Genomic DNA, 20,195 nt, shown 5'->3' with positions numbered 1-20,195 from the left:
CTTGTAGAGCATGCAGTGATTTTTGGCCTTAGACCAGTCACACATAATTGGCATACATTTGTGATTTATTGGCTGAGTATGCACCAAAGATTTGTCACATTTTTTTGTTAACATTTGGTGGTGTTTGGCCTTTGCAAACAACCAGCTTTATATATAGAGAGCAAATGTTGCTAGCGAATGTTCACAAATCCAGACTTTTGAATGCACAGTATTTGAATTGACTCACAAAATTAAAAATAGATCCCAAAGTAATTTATACAGCAAACCAGAGATATACAGCCTTTTCCAGCATGGCATTGAGAGTACTGGGTAAATATGAGTGTTCACCTGCAGTCTTACAGTTCTGGACTTTGATGTAAGAGGTGACACTTCCATTGTAAATACCTTTTCACAGAATGCATATACAATTGCTGTCTTTTCTGGTTATTCTTATCAAAACTTTGGTATAGGACGGGGAGACTGTTCTCAGAAATAGCATGCTTCTGTGGTTTACATTGCGAACTGAGACTTCCGTTCACACTTTAGTTCTGGCCTTAAAAATGTATACTGTGGTTACACATTAGAGTAAAAGAAGAGGCATGCTATCACTATACTTAGGAGATCATACACCTGACTCAGCCTCTGAATAATACACACATGACTCTTCTACCTCCAGAATTTACTGATTATTGGACTAAAAGATGTTCCTTTACACAATGAGTCAACTCACACCAGGGTAGAACACACTGGATAATTTGATGTACAGTGTATTCAGTCAAACACACACACACTGTGAAAATAAAGTGTCACCACTGAGTATTTAAACCATGTGTCTAATTACAATATAACGATTATCAAACTTTATTTTCTCAGTTTGAAAATCGATATATTGTAATTAGACACATGGTTTAAATGGTGGTAACGTGGTAGAAAAAATATTTAACCCTCAGCTAAAATGTCATTGTGAAAAGAGGATCACTGGAGTAAGATTTTCCTACCAGTAAATTAGATGGCCAGCTAAGGTCTTCCTACTCATGCACTCAGAGTAAGACCTGGTTCACACTTGTGCAGTTTCAGATGCCATTTTCAGTCGCTCAGAATTACATAACAATAGAAATCACATTGTTCTTAATGGTGCTCGTTCACATCAATGCGACTCTGTGTGGTGTGAGTTTGGAAAAGGTAACTACTACTTTGGTGTGATTAACAGTGCAATTTGCCCACATAGAATATGCAAATCGCATCCAAAATACAACAAAATCAGGTCGAACTGAAAATCGGATCAAAATCAGATTGCAGTAGTGTAAACCTAGCCTAAGCGCCAAAACCACAGGATAATGTATGCTGTCAGTAGGCCAGCCATCAGAAATGTTTGGGCCCCTTACATAGCTTTAGGCCTGGGCCCCCCTTGGCCTGACCACCAACAATCTTCAGGGCCCACCCACTCCTGTATACCCATAGCTTTCCCACATCTATATACACATGTAGCACTACCCCCTTAAGGGTTGCTTAGTAATTTTTGGACCTCTTCTTGAAAGCCCCACCTCTGCTGACACCACCTTGACTCAGATAAATCACACCTGTAAAATGGACTCACACACAGAGTAGTATAAACCAAAATGAAGTTTATATTGGATTTGGAGGTAGCGGAGTCAAGAAAAACAAAATAACACGGGTATTGGCAGCAAGTCTGATCACTCTTGGCAACTGTGAGCAAAGGAAATGACATTCACAATAAAACAACTGTATCTGTTCGCAGACCTGCTTTCAGAAATAATCCACTGCTTCCAGTCTGAGGGGACTGTTGATTTCCTAGTGAGCAGGAATGGCTATCAATCCAAGATAAGCTCACTGTGGGTCCTTGGAACTAGATAACAAGGAATAAAAGTGAAATAAAGAGAATTCTCAGTTATAATTAGTAGTATCCCCCTTAAGAACGCTATAATGTCTTCTGTACGCCTGTTTGGGCCCAGTTGGTGTGAAGTTGCATAAAGGGATGGACACAGGGTGGTCACATCAAATATGGAGAGGGAAAAGGAGAAGATTCAACACTTCCCTGATTGATGGTAAAGAATAAGTGTAAAGTTCACTTTAAGAGCTTTAACCATGAATTGAGCTTGAAGTAGTGAATAGCAACAACTGACATAAATGTCTATGGACAAGGACAACTCCCTCTGAATGTCAAAAGCAAAAGATGAACAATAGTAGAAATCCTTCTCTGCAGAGGCAGGGAAATGGACTTGTTGGTTTAGTTGGCACTGCCTATCTTGGTCTATCTTGGTATGTTCTGCAGTCAGCTTGAACAATGACTGTACTGCAGATATATTCCAACAATGGTGGCAGTATAACTAGGACACAAACTGGGGCAACTGTATGTAATGTTTACAACTATGTGCCAGCAGATAACTGAGGTGATGAATTATCAATGTTCACTTTGTTATTGGATGCATGGGCCTCTCTTATCATATCAATGTGGGTCGGCGGATTGCCGCAATCTGTCTTTTCCCGATGGAGAGAGACAGTCCACAGACCCTTTGGTTCAGACTTGGCATTCCGCTCTGTCTCCTGCTGTCAGGGTGGCCTGCTGTGAAGCGAGGCAAGCCGGGTGGCCAGTGAGTTCTTTCTGCTCTCTCTCCAATCCTGGCCCCGCGACCTAGTTCAGCGCTTCAGTCATCAGCACACCTCCTTCTCCATCAATCTCCCTCCGCACTCTCCTGGTTAATCTCCCGGGCTGTGATATTTATATGCCCCTTCCTACAGGCTACCTTTCCTAGAAGATGTAGTCCTAGGCACTCTGCTTATCTGCCAAGTCCTGCTGTTCAGAAAGTTCCAGAGAGCTGTTCTGTCAATGTGAGTAACCCTGAATAGCAGGCAACCGCCATCTAATGTCCACTTTAGTGTACTGCAAGTAATAACACTTTAATGGTTTACACACGTATCACCCCTGTACGTCATCAGCCCCCTCACACTTGAACGCACCTAGCCCCCCCTCACACCTGTACACGCTCAGCCTCCCCCTCACACCTGTACACGCTCAGCCTCCCCCTCACACCTGTACACGCTCAGCCTCCCCCTCACACCTGTACACGCTCAGCCCCCCCCTCACACCTGTACACGCTCAGCCTCCCCCTCACACCTGTACACGCTCAGCCTCCCCCCACACACCTGTACACGCTCAGCCCACCCCCCCCACACCTGTACACGCTGAGCCTCCCCCACACACCTGTACACGCTCAGCCTCCCCCTCACACCTGTACACGCTCAGCCCCCCACCACACACCTGTACACGCTCAGCCCCCCCATACACACCTGTACACGCTCAGCCCCCCCATACACACCTGTACACGCTCAGCCCCCCCCTCACACCTGTACACGCTCAGCCTCCCCCCACACACCTGTACACGCTCAGCCTCCCCCCACACACCTGTACACGCTCAGCCCACCCCCCCCCACACACCTGTACACGCTGAGCCTCCCCCACACACCTGTACACGCTGAGCCTCCCCCACACACCTGTACACGCTCAGCCCCCCCATACACACCTGTACACGCTCAGCCCCCCCATACACACCTGTACACGCTCAGCCCCCCCATACACACCTGTACACGCTCAGCCCCCCCCCACACCTGTACAAGCTCAGCCCCCCCCTCACACCTGTACACGCTCAGCCCCCCCCTCACACCTGTACACGCTCAGCCCCCCCCTCACACCTGTACACGCTCAGCCCCCCCTCACACCTGTACACGCTCAGCCCCCCCTCAAACCTGTACACGCTCAGTCCCCCCCTCACACCTGTACACACTCAGCCCCCCTCACACCTGTACACACTCAGCCCCCCCTCACACCTGTACACACTCAGCCTCCCCCTCACACTTGAACGCACCTAGCCCCCCCCTCACACCTGTACACATTCGGACCCCCCCTCACACCTGTACACACTCAGCCCCCCCTCACACCTGTACACACTCAGCCCCCCCTCACACCTGTACACACTCAGCCCCCCCTCACACCTGTACACACTCATCCCCCCCCTCACACCTGTACACACTCAGCCCCCCTCACACCTGTACACACTCAGCCTCCCCCTCACAATTGAACGCACCTAGCCCCCCCCTCACACCTGTACACACTCAGCCTCCCCCTCACACTTGAACGCACCTAGCCCCCCCTCACACCTGTACACACTCAGCCCCCCCCCTCACACCTGCACACACTCAGCCTCCCCCTCACACCTGTACACACTTAGCCCCTCACCCAAATACACAGCTCTATACACTCAGCCCCCCTCACACTCACCTGTACACTCTCACCCCCATCCTCCACACACACCTGTACACACTCACCCCCATCCTCCACACACACCTGTACACATTCACCCCCCCCCCACACACACACCTGTACACTCTCACCCCCCCACACACACCTGTACACTCTCACCCCCATCCTCCACACACACCTGTACACACTCACCCCCCCACACACACCTGTACACTCTCACCCCCATCCTCCACACACACCTGTACACACTCACCCCCCCCACACACACCTGTACACTCTCACCCCCATCCTCCACACACACCTGTACACACTCACCCCCCCACACACACCTGTACACTCTCACCCCCATCCTCCACACACCTGTACACTCTCACCCCCATCCTCCACACACACCTGTACACTCTCACCCCCATCCTCCACACACACCTGTAGACTCTCACCCCCATCCTCCACACACACCTGTACACTCTCACCCCCATCCTCCACACACACCTGTACACTCTCACCCCCATCCTCCACACACACCTGTACACTCTCACCCCCATCCTCCACACACACCTGTACACTCTCACCCCCATCCTCCACACACACCTGTACACTCTCACCCCCATCCTCCACACACACCTGTACACTCTCACCCCCATCCTCCACACACACCTGTACACTCTCACCCCCCCCCACACACACCTGTACACTCTCACCCCCATCCTCCACACACACCTGTACACCCCCCCCATACACACCTCTACACACACTAACTACACACATCTATAAACACACACACCTGCAGCCCCCCCGTACACAAAAAGCCCCCTCTCTGCACTGGCACACACAGCCTCTACTTGTAAATGAGGCCCTTCTAGGCCCAGCTCTTGTTACAGAAGGCTGACACATCTGAGACAGAGGAGCTGCAGCCAATCATAGCAGTTAACACAGTACAAGCAGCAGACGCACGAGGAGTGCAGAAAGTAGCCAGAGGTGGCAGTAATGAGCTCAATGTGTGACCTCAGTGCTGACTTCTCTGTAGTGCACCAAGCTGCTTGCCTACGCCGCCCCTGCCTTCTCCTGGCCCTACGGGCAGCCAGGCCCCTCAGGCCCACTACATTTGTATCGGCTGTCCCCCGCCCCTGTTGGTGGCCCTGGCTGTCAATGCTCGAGTGCTTCCATCTTCTGCTGGTCTTCTTTCTGGGTTCACACTGTCCTCTTGAATAGCTGGGCCACAATGATGTCTTTCCTGCGCATGAATATTGGAGTCACTTCATCACAGCAAAAACATGCGTAGCTCAGTGTATATTACTGCCAGCTTTTTTTTTAAATGTTAATACCTTTTTAAATAAACCCAGCTTTTGCTACAATATTAAACATCAATGCAGGGATTACCTTGGGTTGCACTTTTTCTACAACTAGAAGTCCTCAGTCTGATGACCAATATCCACCCACTTTATCCAATCCCAGGTTGTCCAGGACCTGTCCCAATGCGTGACTGGACAGTGAACAAAGAAGTAATAGAGTGATGAGTTCATCTCTCTGTAACTCTGCTCTCTCTTCCCATCAGCATCCTACTTGTCAGCACATAAGCAGCTTGGCTCATTGTGCTGCTTCTTCTTTTCCTTCCTGAGCTCTGCAAGAGACTGATACCAGGCCAAATTCAAGTACTGTAAGTTGCATGCTGCTTGCATTTAAAAAAGTATTTAATGCTGTCAACCAACCAGAAAAAATAAATGATATAATATATTTTTTCTGGTTGGTTGGTAGTCTTTAGGGATGTGGCACTTATAGCCAAATTTTATAGTTTTATTCTTATTTATTTTTTTAGTCTAATTTAATGCTGTATTAATGATTACAGAGCTGCATTTGTGTCTGTTATGCCTGCCTAGAGTTCAGATTTAACAAACCTGTGGCTATTGAAGTATTCAGATAACTTTTTTAAAAACAACATTAAATCAGTGTAATAATAAATGCTTATCTATTTTCCATTCAGCCTCTGTTATTGAATCATCTCTGTACAAGTGTGTCCTAAAACCCCTCCAAAGTACAATTTATTCTCATCTTCTGGAGCTACACAATAGAGATGGCTCTATGGAGAAGTTGCTTGAAAATCAGAAGAGGATGAAGAAATGCAGCCTTAATGAACAGCAGCCACGAGCAGGAATTCCTGGGCTTGCCACTATGGAGAAGATCAAGCAGAAATTGGTACTCATGCACAAAGCCTATTCTCCAGAAAAGAAAATACGCCACTTGTTAAAAATCTGCAAACATATTTATGAATCAATGGAAGCATCCAGTGGGAAGAAAGGTAGGTTAGATGATATCTATTTTAGATATGAAAACTAGAGCAGCATACATTATTCGAAGCAAGATATGAAAGCAGGATTTCAAAAAAGACACATTTTCAAATACTGCTATAAACTAGTGTGATTTGCAAGTCTGCAGGGCCAGTGTTGGCTTTAGACATTAAATAGCAGTAGCATGTGCTCACAATCTAAACCCTGATCCTTTTTGTTAAACAGATAGTTGCCTAGATAAACCTACAAGTAATGGATAATCATGCATGTGTACACAATGCAGCTCACCTTTTTACCAGGTAAATCCAGTGCTACTGATCATTTCTCCATGGAAAACAATTGTCTGGGGTTGCCTGCAGAAGCTTGGTGGTACCATTAGACATAGCAATCTTTAGTCCATCCAAAACTAGGTGATCTGGTGATACACATCTTATGGGCACCTTTATTGTTTGTGAAATAGAGAGGTGTTCAATGATTTGTTCCAGTGTGGAACTTCTATTTTGTATAAAAATAGTAAGGTATGTGAGGTTCCAAATGAAGTGAGTGAGGCTTCTTTTGCCAAGGAAGGAGGTCATTTGGCAGACCCAAAAAACTGAGTAAGTAAATAGCATAGGAAGCCTGAAGGAAGAGCTGAGTTCGTCAAAGAAAATTTCTGGCTGGCCAGGTTAATTTTAATTCCTCCATCTCCCAAACTAGGATGGACTGCTCCAGTATATCTTGACTTAATTTAGGTGGTTAGAATATTAACAATCATGTTTGCAATTCTTTTTCTTCCAGAAGCTTTTGGAGCAGATGACTTCTTACCAGTTCTGATTCATGTGCTACTGGAATGTGACCTCACTTCTGTTCAATTGGATGTGGAGTATATGATGGAACTTTTAGATCCTTTACAGCTCCAAGGAGAAGGTGAGTATACATTTTATTTTAGTTGGATGTCAAGAGATCACACACATAAGCTCCTCTTACTTTTGGTCTTTTTTTTTGTTTTTGCTTCCGTGCATAAATTGAAATATAATAGAACACAGTCAGATCTCAACTCTGAGATCTGACTGTGTTGAAGGCTGTCCTATCACTTTTCACCTGCTCCTACTGACCCATAAAGTAATTCTGTAGAGTGGTGCTATTCTTGCAGGTTCAGAGCTTTTAAAGGGGCAATTTCACCTTTAGTAAAACTGCCCTTTAATAAATCTCCTTAACCTGACATCTTGGGATTATACTTACTGTACCTTCAGCCCTGATTGAGCATTCATACCTCTGACACAGTCCAGGTCAATTCCTCTGTATTCTGCATATGTGCACTATGCCCCATTTATTCCTTTGGGAAGCTGTACTTTTAGTGGCCTCCAGTTGCTTGGCGTATGGACTGTTACTGCATTTAGTAAAGAACAACTTTACCTTTAGCGTTTAAAGAACATTTTAAGGCAACATAGTCACCAAAACTGGGATGGCTGGCCAACAGACAACAAGCAAGATGGAGCAGGTGAATCTTCAAGACTATAAGAAAGTGTTCAAACTAGCCTGATATAGACCCCAATTTTAGGGTTCCCCCTGTGCTTGTGGGGTCACCTAAATCAATGTGCAGGCATCACTCAGGGACTGAATTGTGTTGTCATAGCTTGCTTAGAAACATAGTGGAACTGACTGGTTCCATTTAAATACCTACTAGCTGTAAAACATAATATTTATAACTATTTATCTGACTGGGCAAAACTTCAATCCCAAGTATATTCTGATTCAGGGCCATTTCTATGGTGGGCAGTCCCATTGGCCAAGAGGAATTTTATAGGAGGGGGTGGACAGGATTTAATACAATCAGAAAGTGTGGAAGCTTTTGTCAATCAGTGAAGCCTGGCAAGCGGGCATAGTGAAGGCACTGAAAGCCTGTAGTACAAAAAATGGCCACTGTTATAACTTGCCTTCACAGCAAGGAGCACATGGAAGGGTGACATATGTCAAACAACAAAACCAGACTGCAAACAAACCGAATTAACCTAACAGTATGCGTTAAAAACAAGGGTTTAGTTAGCACACATTGGCAAATACTGTACATGTGTAAGCTACAGAGCCTTGTCACGGCACCCCGATATTCTATAGTTCCTAACTCTACAAATTTTGATTTTGGGGGCTCTCAAAATTTGTAGAGTTAGGAACTACAGAATATCAGGGTGCCGTGACGAGGCTCTGTAGTTTACACATGTATTTGCCAATGTATGCTAACTAAACCCCAGTTTTTAACGCATACTGTTAGACAGGTTAATTCGGTTTGTTTGCAGGCTGGTTGGCAAACTGAGCTGGGAATTTTTCTCTTTTCAAAAGTGACAGAATAACCAAGGTGGCTTGTTATGGAGCTTATGTTAACAATGAACTCCGCAACACAACTTTCCCTGTTTATCTTTTTTGCACACCATACTAAGTTTCATTTTATTATTTCCAGGGGGCTATTATCTGACTACTTTGTTTGGAGCTTTGTATCACATAAGCACCTTCAATACTGTATCAAGACAGCTCAGTGTGGAGGCCCAGAATTCTATCCGCCAGTGGCAACGCAGACGGACTATCCACCACAAAGAAGCTTTTCAAAAAGGCAATCAAGTGAATAAGACAATGTCAGAAAAATATGCATCTCTGCTGGCCTCAGATGGAGAATAACCTAGAATTTGCTTTTACACTGTGCAGTACCAAAAAATAATAATATTACTATTATTTTGAGGTCTGTCCCTTTAAAAATAAGTGCTTGTATATCTAGGACTTAAAAATACACTGTGTGTTTGTCATTTAAGAACTGCATAAGCAAATAGACAACTTGTCATTTACATTTGTTTATTAATTTAAAAAAAATAACTAAAGTGGATCCTTGCAGAAACTGATACTCTTTTCACTTCTACAGGACTATTAAATGTTCTTTATATTTGTTTATTAGGTTAGGCAACGAATGCCAAGAGTTGTGTGCCAACAAGTAAATTTTTTTATCTAATAGTGTACCTAAAAGTGCAGACCTAATAGGGGTTTGTTAAGCTCCAGGAGCAAAAGACTGAACTGATACTGTCTGGCTCTGATTCAGATTTACAGATCCCCTGCTGATCGCAACAGATGCCGCACTTGTGAAAGGGCCCTAATAAAACACCTTCTATGTGTTTACATTAGAAGGCTGGCAGGCTGTCAAGATTCTGGTGCAAACCTAAGATTTTAGTACCTCTGTTGTGAACTTTGAAGCTAAATTTTCCCACAATGCCTACAACTAGAGAGATGAATGAGGGTTTGTGTTAGGGCTCATTCACACCAGCAAGCTGCACTGAACCCATGGCTGCTGGTGTGTGCTAGGAAGAATAGTACTAATCCTAGTGCATCATATTATCTACTTTTTTTTTTTAACTTTATTGCAATGTCACAATAGATATAAGTGGACTGATGGAACAAACATCTCAGGAAGACATTCTTTGACCATGGTTCCCTAAATATTGTAAGAAGTCCACATAACTGTGTCATAATTTTTGGCCTTCCAGTGTAATGTATACTCTTAAGGTGTTATATATTGTATATAAATCCCATTTATCAGTTTTATAGACTAATATCAATGTCAAATAATGATTTTAATATTTTTTATGAATTTAATTTTTTATGTTTTTATATCAGTATGTGTTTGTATTAGCTGTTAAAAAATCATGTACATAAAAAATAAAATGGCTTCTCGGTATTTCAAGTCAGATTGCATTCTGCACTACTTAAACAGGACATTGATTCAGCATGTTTTCTATCAGTTAGGATCACTATCATGTTACAAAAATTATTTCAATATATTGTAAATAACAGCATCAAACAGAAAGCTTTCATGGACTTAGTCCACTCACCAAGGAGAATGACTACCTAAAGAGTATCCCATTGTCACTTAAGCTGGCCATATACTAATAGAATTTTGTTAAAAAAATTTTTTTATAAGAATGTTTGTTCAGTTTTCTAATCATTACTTGGACCAAATTGGCATTCATTTTTTACCTCAGCAACAAGAAAATCCCAAGGAACAAAATGGTGTGCTCGAACCAGAAAAATGTTTGCTTGAAAATCTACTAGTTTCTGGCCAGCCTAGGTCAGATGTTGGTCTGATTCAGGTTTTTAAATAGACTCCTCCAATGGGCTACCTTTTCTGAGTTATGAAGTAACCCTTCTCTGCCAAAATCAGCTCTCCCTATGCATTATACACTGTTACAGCCAATGCTTCTGTCACAGCATTGAAAAGTATAGTTAAACTATATAATCTATATAATATAGGAAGAAAAGTTTCATGCCACAATATATTTACTGTATAAGTTGAATTCCAGTTTACAGCCTACCATCTCTGGATGCAACACGTTGTGTTCTTTTTTTTTTTTTTTATAATTTAAATATTTATTCATTTTTCATTTAAAAAACAATACATATTTCCATATATTGAAAATATAATATTACAATTTCTCATAAATCATTGGTTTCGTATCATTTTCATTTTCTCCCCATAGCTCCCTTAACCCATTACCCGCCCACCTCCCACCCCGCTACTATATACCCCTGACATCTGACTGATTGGCTTGTATCTCATATTCTCTGGAAACCTAGGTTTGAGAACCGAAGAGAAAGACTAAGAAAGAAAGAGATGCTAATTACTATATTCTCTCCCTTTTCCTAATCCTTTCCCCACCTCTTTTCTCTTCGTTTCTTCTTATCCTCTCTTTCCCTTTTCTTTATGCTTACTTACTCAGTACCTTTCTTTACCTTTACTTTGAACTCCTCCCATTTCTCCCATTTCGCATAATACATCACCATCCTATCTTCCTGTAGATAATAGAGTTTCTCCAATCTAGCAATCTGATCTACTCTATTCATCCAATCTTCTTCACTCGGTGCCTCAACCTTACGCCAAAACCTAGGAATCAGACTTTTTGCTGCGTTTAGGTAGCCCAGTATGCCCAGTTCTTTATATTTATTTCCAGATATCATTGAGTTATGGAAAAGACAGATTTCAGGATCCAATCCTATCTCCACTCCAGTGAGAATTTTGATTTGGTTTGTAACTTTTTCCCAGTATGTGTGTATTTTTGGACATTCCCACCAAATGTGATACATCGTGCCCAACCCTCCACATCCTCGCCAACACCAGGGTTGCTTCTCCTCACTCATCTTGTGCTCTATCACCGGTGTGACATACCACCTTGTCAAACATTTAAAATTCATTTCCACTTCACGCATACTAATATTTTCATGTACCATTCTATATATTTTCCTCTGTGTGTGTTCTTCCCACTCCACTCCTAAATCCTTTTCCCATTTTTCTATATACTTTAATTTAAACTTACTATCTAAATCCGTGAGAGCTTTATATGCTTTGGCAGTGCTGTGTTTCCCATCACCTCTATCTTCTAAATATTTCTCGAGTTCATTCCATTCTTTCCTAGTTCTAAGGGGCTTCGTTAATTTCTCCACAAATTGTTTTAATTGATTATATCTCCATTTATCTATCCCAGTGAAAATCCTTCCCTCTTCTTTTTTCAAATCCTCCAGTGTTCTTAAGTTTACCCCCTCCATTACATCTCTCAACTGAGCGTCTTCCTTCATAATCCATCTACCTGAGATTTCCTCTTTACCTGGGGGAAAAAAGTCTGAATTTCTTAGTGACATTAATAATGAATTAAAATCCCATTTCCTCTGTTTGTGCATTTTATCCCATTCTCTTATTACAATCCTCGTGTATACACTCGTGCTCTCCTCTAATTCTCTAAATTGTGGTGGCACCCATACGCTCCTACCCAAATCCTTTCTACTAAGTGTATTTTCTATTGTGACCCAATGTTTACTCTTTAAGTTGTGTGTCCAGTCAAAAATTCTCGCTAGGATGGCTGCCCTGTGGTATCTTTTGAAATCCGGGACTCCCAACCCTCCTTTTCCTTTATTTCTGCTTAGCACTTCATATGATATCCTAGGTTTTTTATTTTTCCATATATATTTAGTAACCATTCGCTTGATTGTCCTAAAATACACCCCTGGAAGATTAATGGGAATCATCTGGAATTTATACAGTATCTTAGGGAGAATTACCATTTTTATCAGATTAATACGGCCCAGCCAGGAGGGATTTCCTCCACCCATTTTCCTCAATTCCTCTCTGATTTCATTTAACATTGGGATATAATTAGCTTTATAAAGATTCTTCTGTGAGGGAGTGAGTTTTACTCCCAGGTACTTTATTTCTCTATTTTTCCATATAAAGGGAAATTCTCTCTGTATATTTTCTTTTTCACTTTTTGGAAGATTTATATTTAATATCTCTGTTTTGCTCGGGTTAATTTTTAAATTTGACATTTCCCCATATTCCTTCAGTGTTTTCATTAAGTTAGGAAGTGTTATCCTTGGGTTTCCAACATAGAATAATAAATCGTCCGCAAATGCGGCTATCTTATGTTCTATCCTTCCAACATTTATTCCCTTTATATCTATATTTTTCCTAATTGTTGATAACAGGGGTTCCAGTGATAAAACAAACAACAGTGGGGACAGTGGGCATCCCTGTCTGGTTCCATTTGACATTGGAAAGGTCTCTGATCTCTCTCCGTTTACCATTACCATAGCAGACGGTCCTTCATACAATCTTCCAATCCACTTTCTCATCCTACTACCCAGTCCCAGGACCTCCAGTGTATCCATCATAAAACTCCAGTTAACCCTATCGAACGCCTTCTCCGCATCTATCGAGAGCAGCACTACTGGATTTTTTTCCATTTTACTCTTCTGTATAAGCATCAGGGACCTCAACCCATTATCTCGACCCTCTCTTCCTCTAACAAAGCCTACCTGGTCTCCATGAATCTAATCTGGCATCAGATCCCTTAACCTATTCGCCAATACTTTTGCATACAGCTTCGTATCTACGTTCAATAGCGATATCGGTCTATAACTTGCACAATGGGTGATATCTTTACCTTCCTTATGTATTAGGACCACCTGTGCCAGAAGGGATTCCTCTCTTATTTCCATCTCTCCCCCCAACGCCTCCATATATCTCTTTAATTTAGGTAGCAGTAAATCACTGTATTTTTTATAATACCTCACAGTATATCCATCTGGGCCTGGGCTTTTTCCCGTCTTAAAGCTTTTTAATGCTATTTTTAGTTCTTCCTGCGTGATTTCGGATTCTAAGGAGTTTAATAGTTCTTCACTCAATTTTGGTAATCCTGCATTTCTTAAATAATCCCTTCTTTTATCAATATTTGTCATTTTATCTTTATTTATAACATCCTTAGGGGCAATATTATATAATTTACTGTAGTAATTTTTAAATACCTTTGCAATATCTTTAGTTGAATGGACTAACTCTCCCTTGGAGTTTTTTATTTTATCTATATAATTCCTATTCTTCTTTCTCCTCAAGGCTCTCATCAGATATTTTCCTGGTCTGTCTCCCCATCTATATCTTTCACCAATGATCTTATTAAAAGTTCTCATTTTTTCTTCCTCCATTACTTTCTCTAGTTCTTCTCTCTTTTTTATCACTCTTTGCTCTATCTCTCCCCTTATGTTATTTTTATGTAGGAGTTCCATCTCAGCTATTTCCTTCAAAAGCCCACTGATCTTCTCGCGTCTTTCCCTTTTTTTCTTTGCCCCAATCGCAATAAGGATTCCTCTTACATATGCTTTATGTGCCTCCCACACTGTAGCTAGTGATACATCCTCTGTTTCATTTTCCTCAAAGAACCTCTCTATCTCCTCCCTGATCTTCCGGTCAGTATCTGGATCTGTGAGGAGTGTCTCATTCAACCTCCATGATAAACCACCTGACCTTTTCCCTCCCCATTTTAATTCCATTACTACAGGTGCATGGTCCGAGATAGTTTTTGCTTCTATTTCTGCTTTAACCAAATCCTCAATAAGTCGATGGTCCAGCAAAATATAGTCCAATCTAGAGTATGTCCTATGTACACTAGAGAAGAAAGTGTAATCTCTCTCTCTCATGTGGACAATTCTCCAGCTATCCACCAGTTGGCACTCTTTCATCACCCTTTTCAATGGTCCCATGGACCTATTTCCCCCTCTCTGTACTCCAGATGTTGTATCTATTTGTGGATCCATACATATATTAAAGTCACCTGCCACTATTAGATATCCCTTTCCAAAATCCATCAATCTTCTCATAACCCCTTTCAAAAACATCTCTGGCTTCTTATTAGGGCAATATATGTTAACAAGCGTACATTCTATGTCATATAATTTACCCTTCAAAAACAAATACCTCCCCTCCGGGTCTGTCTTTCTCTCTTCCAGTTCAAACCTGATGTTTTTTGCAAATCCTATAGCTACTCCCTTAGTTCTCTTATCTGGGGAATCTGCATAATACCATGTCGGGTGTTGTCTAGAGTATAACTTAATATTTTTTTTTAACTCTAGATGTGTTTCCTGCAAAAAAACAACTGAGGCCTCTCTATGTTGTAGTTCTCTATATAGTCGAAATCTTTTACCTGGGCAATTTAATCCATTTACATTATGGGTCACGAAGCGTATTTCCTCCATATTTTATTTTCCTTCTTCCTATTTTACCATTTCCTTTCCTCTTTCCCTTCCCTATACCTCTTCTCTCGTACCAGATGTCAGTTTTGAAACTCCCTATCCCCAATCCCCTCCCTCTTCTCTCCCTCCCCTTCTCCCCCCCCCCTCCATCCCCCCCACCTCCCTCTCCCCCCCCTCCCACCAACACCACGAACCCCTCCCCCCTCCCCCTCCCCCCTAATAGGTTTTTTATTTGCCTATAGATCATCTGTGGAAAGAGTCCCACTTTTGATTCCTATCTGGGGGCTCAGCTCCGTCCATGTGCCGCTCACCTTCCCCCCCTCCTCCCCGTTGTCCCTCTATCTATTTGTTCTCTGTTTTCTCTTCTAACTAGCTGCCATTCTTCTTTTCCCAACATAAATAACTCTCTCTCCTCCTCTTCCCATCCCGGTATCTCTATTCTCTGCAGTTCAAATTTATTACAGAAGTCCTTCATATCTTCAGAGGATCGCAAAAAAGCTGTGACTCCATCTTTCCATCCAATTAAGCATGCTGATCGACCCCATCTATATTGCACATTCTGATTCTTCAACAGTTCCAATAATGGTTTCAACGATCTCTTTCTTCTCAATGTCTCGGCTGCTATGTCTGCAAAAATTTGAATATTTTTCCCTCCATAATTGATATTCGTTCTTCCTTTAATCTTCCTCCATATCTCGTCCTTATCTCTATAATTATGGAACCGAACGATTATATCTCTTGATTTTTCTGGGCCTTTTTCTTGTTGAAGCTTTCCTATCCTATATACACCGTCTAATTTATACATTTCCGCACCAGGTCTGTCCATTATGGCATTCAAAATTTTTCCTGTGATCTCCTTTAGGTCTTCCCCCTGTTGCAGCTCTGGGACTCCTCTTATTCTAATGTTATTTCTCCTGTCCCTATTTTCTTGATCCTCCATCATATAAAGCAGTCTTTTTTGTTCCTTCCGAGTATCTAATATCAGTTTTTCTAATTTTGGGATAATTTGGGTATGGGATTTAACTGTTTCCTCCGTTTCTTCCACTCTAGATAGCAACTGTCCCATTTCTTTCCGAATTATCCCCATCTCTTGCTTTATAGATTTTTCTAAATTTCCAAACATCTCCGCCATTTCCTTTTTATTTGGCACTTGCAGTTCTCTTTCAGTTTCTCCCAACTCCATACTTTCCAGTGTTTGTTGGCTATTGTTAGCTGGTCCCAGGGAAGATCTTAAGCTATTGTCTAAGCTTATTTCCAGTTCACTTCTATCACTTATTTCCTGGATTTTTACTGGAGTTAGTTTTCCCTGCGACGTGTATTTTTTTATTGTTCCAGTTTGGGAGTTCTTAGGCATATTTCCTTTACTATTTTTCCCTTTCATGTCGCATATAAGATTATTAGAGCTTTTTCAAGATTCTGGGGTATATACTTAAAACTGTCACTGCTTTCTTCAGACCCTCTCTGGGAATTCCCTTCTTATTCTTTATGTTGGATGTCAGTTGGTCAGTAGCGCAGCTTGAAAAACTAACACTAACACTTGGGGGAGACCCACAGCTCTCACTCACCCTTCTGGAGTAGCTTCCGAGTTGCAGTCCTGGGATGCCCTTTCTCCTGCTGCCTTGTCCTCCTCTTCCAGGGAATTCCCTTGGGTCTCTTTGTCCTCCTCTGCATATACCCCGAGATATCCCTGGAGACAGCTCTGCTGTGTATGTCGGCTCTTCCCCTGCCTCCTAAGACGCCGGCCGGTCTCTTTCTCTCCCAGCTGTACACCTCGGCAGCCCACGTGGTATCGCCACTCCTCCTTGTCTCCTGGCAACCTCACACTCTCTCCCCAGGATCACCGCTTGCAGAGTTCATAGGGGAAGGACACGCTCCTTCTCTACTCTCCGGTCAACAGCCGCATCACCGCCGGGATCTCACCTCTCCTCAGGTCAGTCTCCAGCCGCCCTCCGACTCAGCTAGTCAGTCTCTCGGGACAAATTAGGGAGGATAGGTGGGGGAGGCTATCGGAGAGTTCCTATACTCCGCTCTCCTGTGCCGCCATGTTCGGGCTCCGCCCCCCAGTCCCCTGTCTCTGAGTCTTCGCAACACGTTGTGTTCTATGCACTCTGGCAAAGGATCATGTTTTCTGTTTCAGTCTGTTTTGGATGGGCTATGACATACTTGTTAGGATCCTCAAAGGAACCTTTTCCTGGCAGAAACATGGAGACTACCAGGGGAGGACTGACAACTCATGGGGCCCCTGGGCAATAGGGGATCATGGGGCCCTTGTGTCCTTGGCCAAACTCAAAAAAAGCCTATGAAAAAGGTACCAGGGGCATCTCATAGTTTCAACCCTGATTTCAGTCGTTGAGTCAAAACTAAAATACATATTAAGTCCCCTTACTTCTGACTTTTTTAAACTGCACACTCAAAAATTGTGGAATCCAGTAGGTCAGTATAAAATTTAGGAAACCTTGGTATGAAGGAACTTAGTGGTGAAAAAAATGACTTATGGATTTAATTATTCGTGTTTTGTAGATTTAATTTTTTGTGGTCCATGTACCTGTGAAAGAAAGGGGAGTATGCAGTTGTAGGTACTTCAGTAGAACTTTCATTGTCTGTTAAGTACATATACATATCAGCATAGTAGGTGAGTTCCCATGCATTGTACAGACATGGACTTTGGCTAATATACAGTGCATTCATAAAGAATTCAGACCCACTTTGCACTTTTAAATTTTGTTATGTTGCAACCTGATACTACAGTTGTTTAAATTATTTTTTTTTTCTCACCAATCTATACTCAGTACTCCATACTGACAAAGTTGAAAACATCATTGTAGAAATGTTTTTTTGTAGCCATCCCTATATCTGTGCAATAATCCTGTCCCTGAGCTCTGCAGGCATTTCCTCATGGCTTTTGCTCTGATACAGTATGCTTTGTCTTTTATAGAGAGTTGTGTGCCTTTCCAAATCATGTCCAATCAATTTAATTTACCACAGCTGGACTCCGATCAAGGTGTAGAAACATCTCAGCAACGATTAAGACAAATGGGAGGCACCTGAGCTAAATTTCAAGTGTTGTTGCAAAGAGTCTAAATACCAATGTGATATTTCAGTTTTTACTTTTTACATTTGAAAACATTTCTAAAATTCTGTTTTCACTTTGTGATTATGAGGAACTGAGCAAAGATTAATGAGATAAAAGTGAATTTAAACAACTGTAATATCAGGCTACAACATAACAAAATTGAAAAAAATGAAGGGGGGTTTGAATACTTTATGAAAGCACTGTACATATACTATACTATATATTAGCTTTTTCACCAAAAATGGCACTTAGTTTAGAGATTTCCAGATTGCTGCACCACAATTACCCTGCCCTAGTTAACTATGGTTGTATAATACTCACATATGGCGATTGGACTTTCTTGTGAATGGGCATTCAAACAATTGCTTAACATAAAGCCAAGTTTAGAATTGGCTCTCTAAGACCAAAGATGGCCCAATAATTGCAAATGACGCTTCTAACATTAAGCACTGTTTGCAATTGTCAGAGGGTTTCTAAACCTGTAGATGCTAGGGCGCAAAATAAAATCTGTTGAAAAATGTCACTGCCGGTGGGCATGGTCTTCTGCAGTGGAGCAATGTATTTTTCATGCTACATATTAATTAAACAACAAAAATTTAACAGTTCTAGGAACAAAATAGAACAACTCTCTTTGGGCACAGCGGACACTTCAGCATCTAGAAGAGATTAAATAGACAGATAAATAAAAGTTTTTCTAACATCATCTTACTGCTCCAGCGTATTTTTCAAAAGTGCCGAGAAAGGTGGAGTAAAAACAGGGCTAGATTGATATTTCCATTCTATGACAGATTTCTAATGCATACCCCCTCCTAACCTAGGACTCTTAGTAATCTTAGTGCAACACCAACAGGATCAGAAGGATCACAAGGTATGCAAGCCAATGTGTGGAAGCCAAATTACACAGTTTGTAGATTCTTAATGAGTACACCTATAACTAAAATCAGATAAAACAGTAGGATGTCATTCTATTCTGCCTGCAGTTTGGTTCTAAATGTACAGTCATACGTGTCAGCAGTTTGGAGTGTAGTTGGCTGTTTTGTCTCTGTCAGCCTTGTTGATAGGGTTGCCACCTAATCCCTTTAAAACTGAACACATATTAATTACACAGGTTCTGTGGCTGATTAAGATGGTAATTAAACTCACTTTGTGCCTTATCTGCATTAAATTAGCCTCAGAACCTGTGTAATTAATATGTTTTTGGTTTTAAAGGGATGAGGTGTGTCACGATCGCACGATCGCCACCCTCAACATGCGACGATCGCACGACCGCGACCACCAATACGTCACGATCACAGCGTCAGACCCCAGACCTTCTCACCAAACTCGTGACCGAAGAACTGGCCGATCTAAAACCACGATGTGACGTGTGTAACAATGCCACACCCAACTGCACCCTACACAGAGATTTTCCAGCTAATGGATTTCAATCTGTGTCTGCAGCCTGGATGCGCTTGTTACTGGGTCAGGTTAATTATGTCACTAACCCTTACACTGCCACCACCCCTTTTTTTACGGAGAAAGGGGAAACTCTCTTTATCAAATATACACTGTAATGGTTGAAAAGTCGTCTGTCCAATACGGTCACCGCAGGCCAATTGGGCAGAGGATAAAACAAACACAGTAGCGTCTCTTCAAAAGGCAGGAATTCGTAAATTGCAAGTAAGCGCTTAGAAACAGTTTAACACTTTCAGAAAGAAAGGTTTATTACTAAAAGAGTCAAACAGGTGCAATAAAAATATTTACAAAGAAGATGTAACTAAGATATATATACATATATATAAAGAACCACAGCACAGCAAAGAGATAATAGGAAGGAAGTTAAAGGGTTAAGTTACTTGCCAGTACGCCTTGGTTTGTAAGCAGATCCACGTTGCAGATCGAAAGGGTCTCCATAGGTGGTATATTGATGTTAAAATTGGGAGATGTGTTTTGCTTTTTTAGGCCTGCTGGCCTGTGTTTTCTATAAAATCAATAAATAATTATCCTCGCTCTAATATTACCGTGCCAATGCTATATATTATATAATACCATAGCAATACCATTGATTCAT

General features: G+C 42.0%; 1 protein-coding gene across 2 annotated transcripts in view; it reads left to right on the top strand.

Annotated features, from left to right (window-relative positions):
• Positions 1-10,247, top strand: part of LOC149469963 (ras and Rab interactor 3-like) — a 72,349-nt gene extending 62,102 nt beyond the window's left edge. The window contains exons 5-7 of one of the 2 annotated variants that reach the window (XM_089668213.1): positions 6,240-6,554; positions 7,324-7,449; positions 8,978-10,247. In XM_089668213.1, the coding sequence (XP_089524339.1) occupies positions 6,240-6,554; positions 7,324-7,449; positions 8,978-9,192 (656 nt within the window). In that variant the 3' untranslated portion in view covers positions 9,193-10,247. Of the gene's footprint in view, positions 1-6,239; positions 6,555-7,320; positions 7,450-8,977 lie in introns of both variants that reach the window. The other variant, XM_089668207.1, reaches the window with a different exon arrangement.
• Positions 10,248-20,195: the final 9,948 nt, after the last annotated feature.

The sequence above is a fragment of the Staurois parvus genome, unplaced genomic scaffold (assembly GCF_062004578.1).
Source record: "Staurois parvus isolate SC_StPar_1 unplaced genomic scaffold, SC_StPar_1.0 ptg000056l, whole genome shotgun sequence".
Lineage (NCBI taxonomy): Eukaryota > Metazoa > Chordata > Amphibia > Anura > Ranidae > Staurois > Staurois parvus.
Note: the sequence above shows the minus strand (reverse complement) of the source record. Positions and strands in the feature narration are given on the sequence as shown.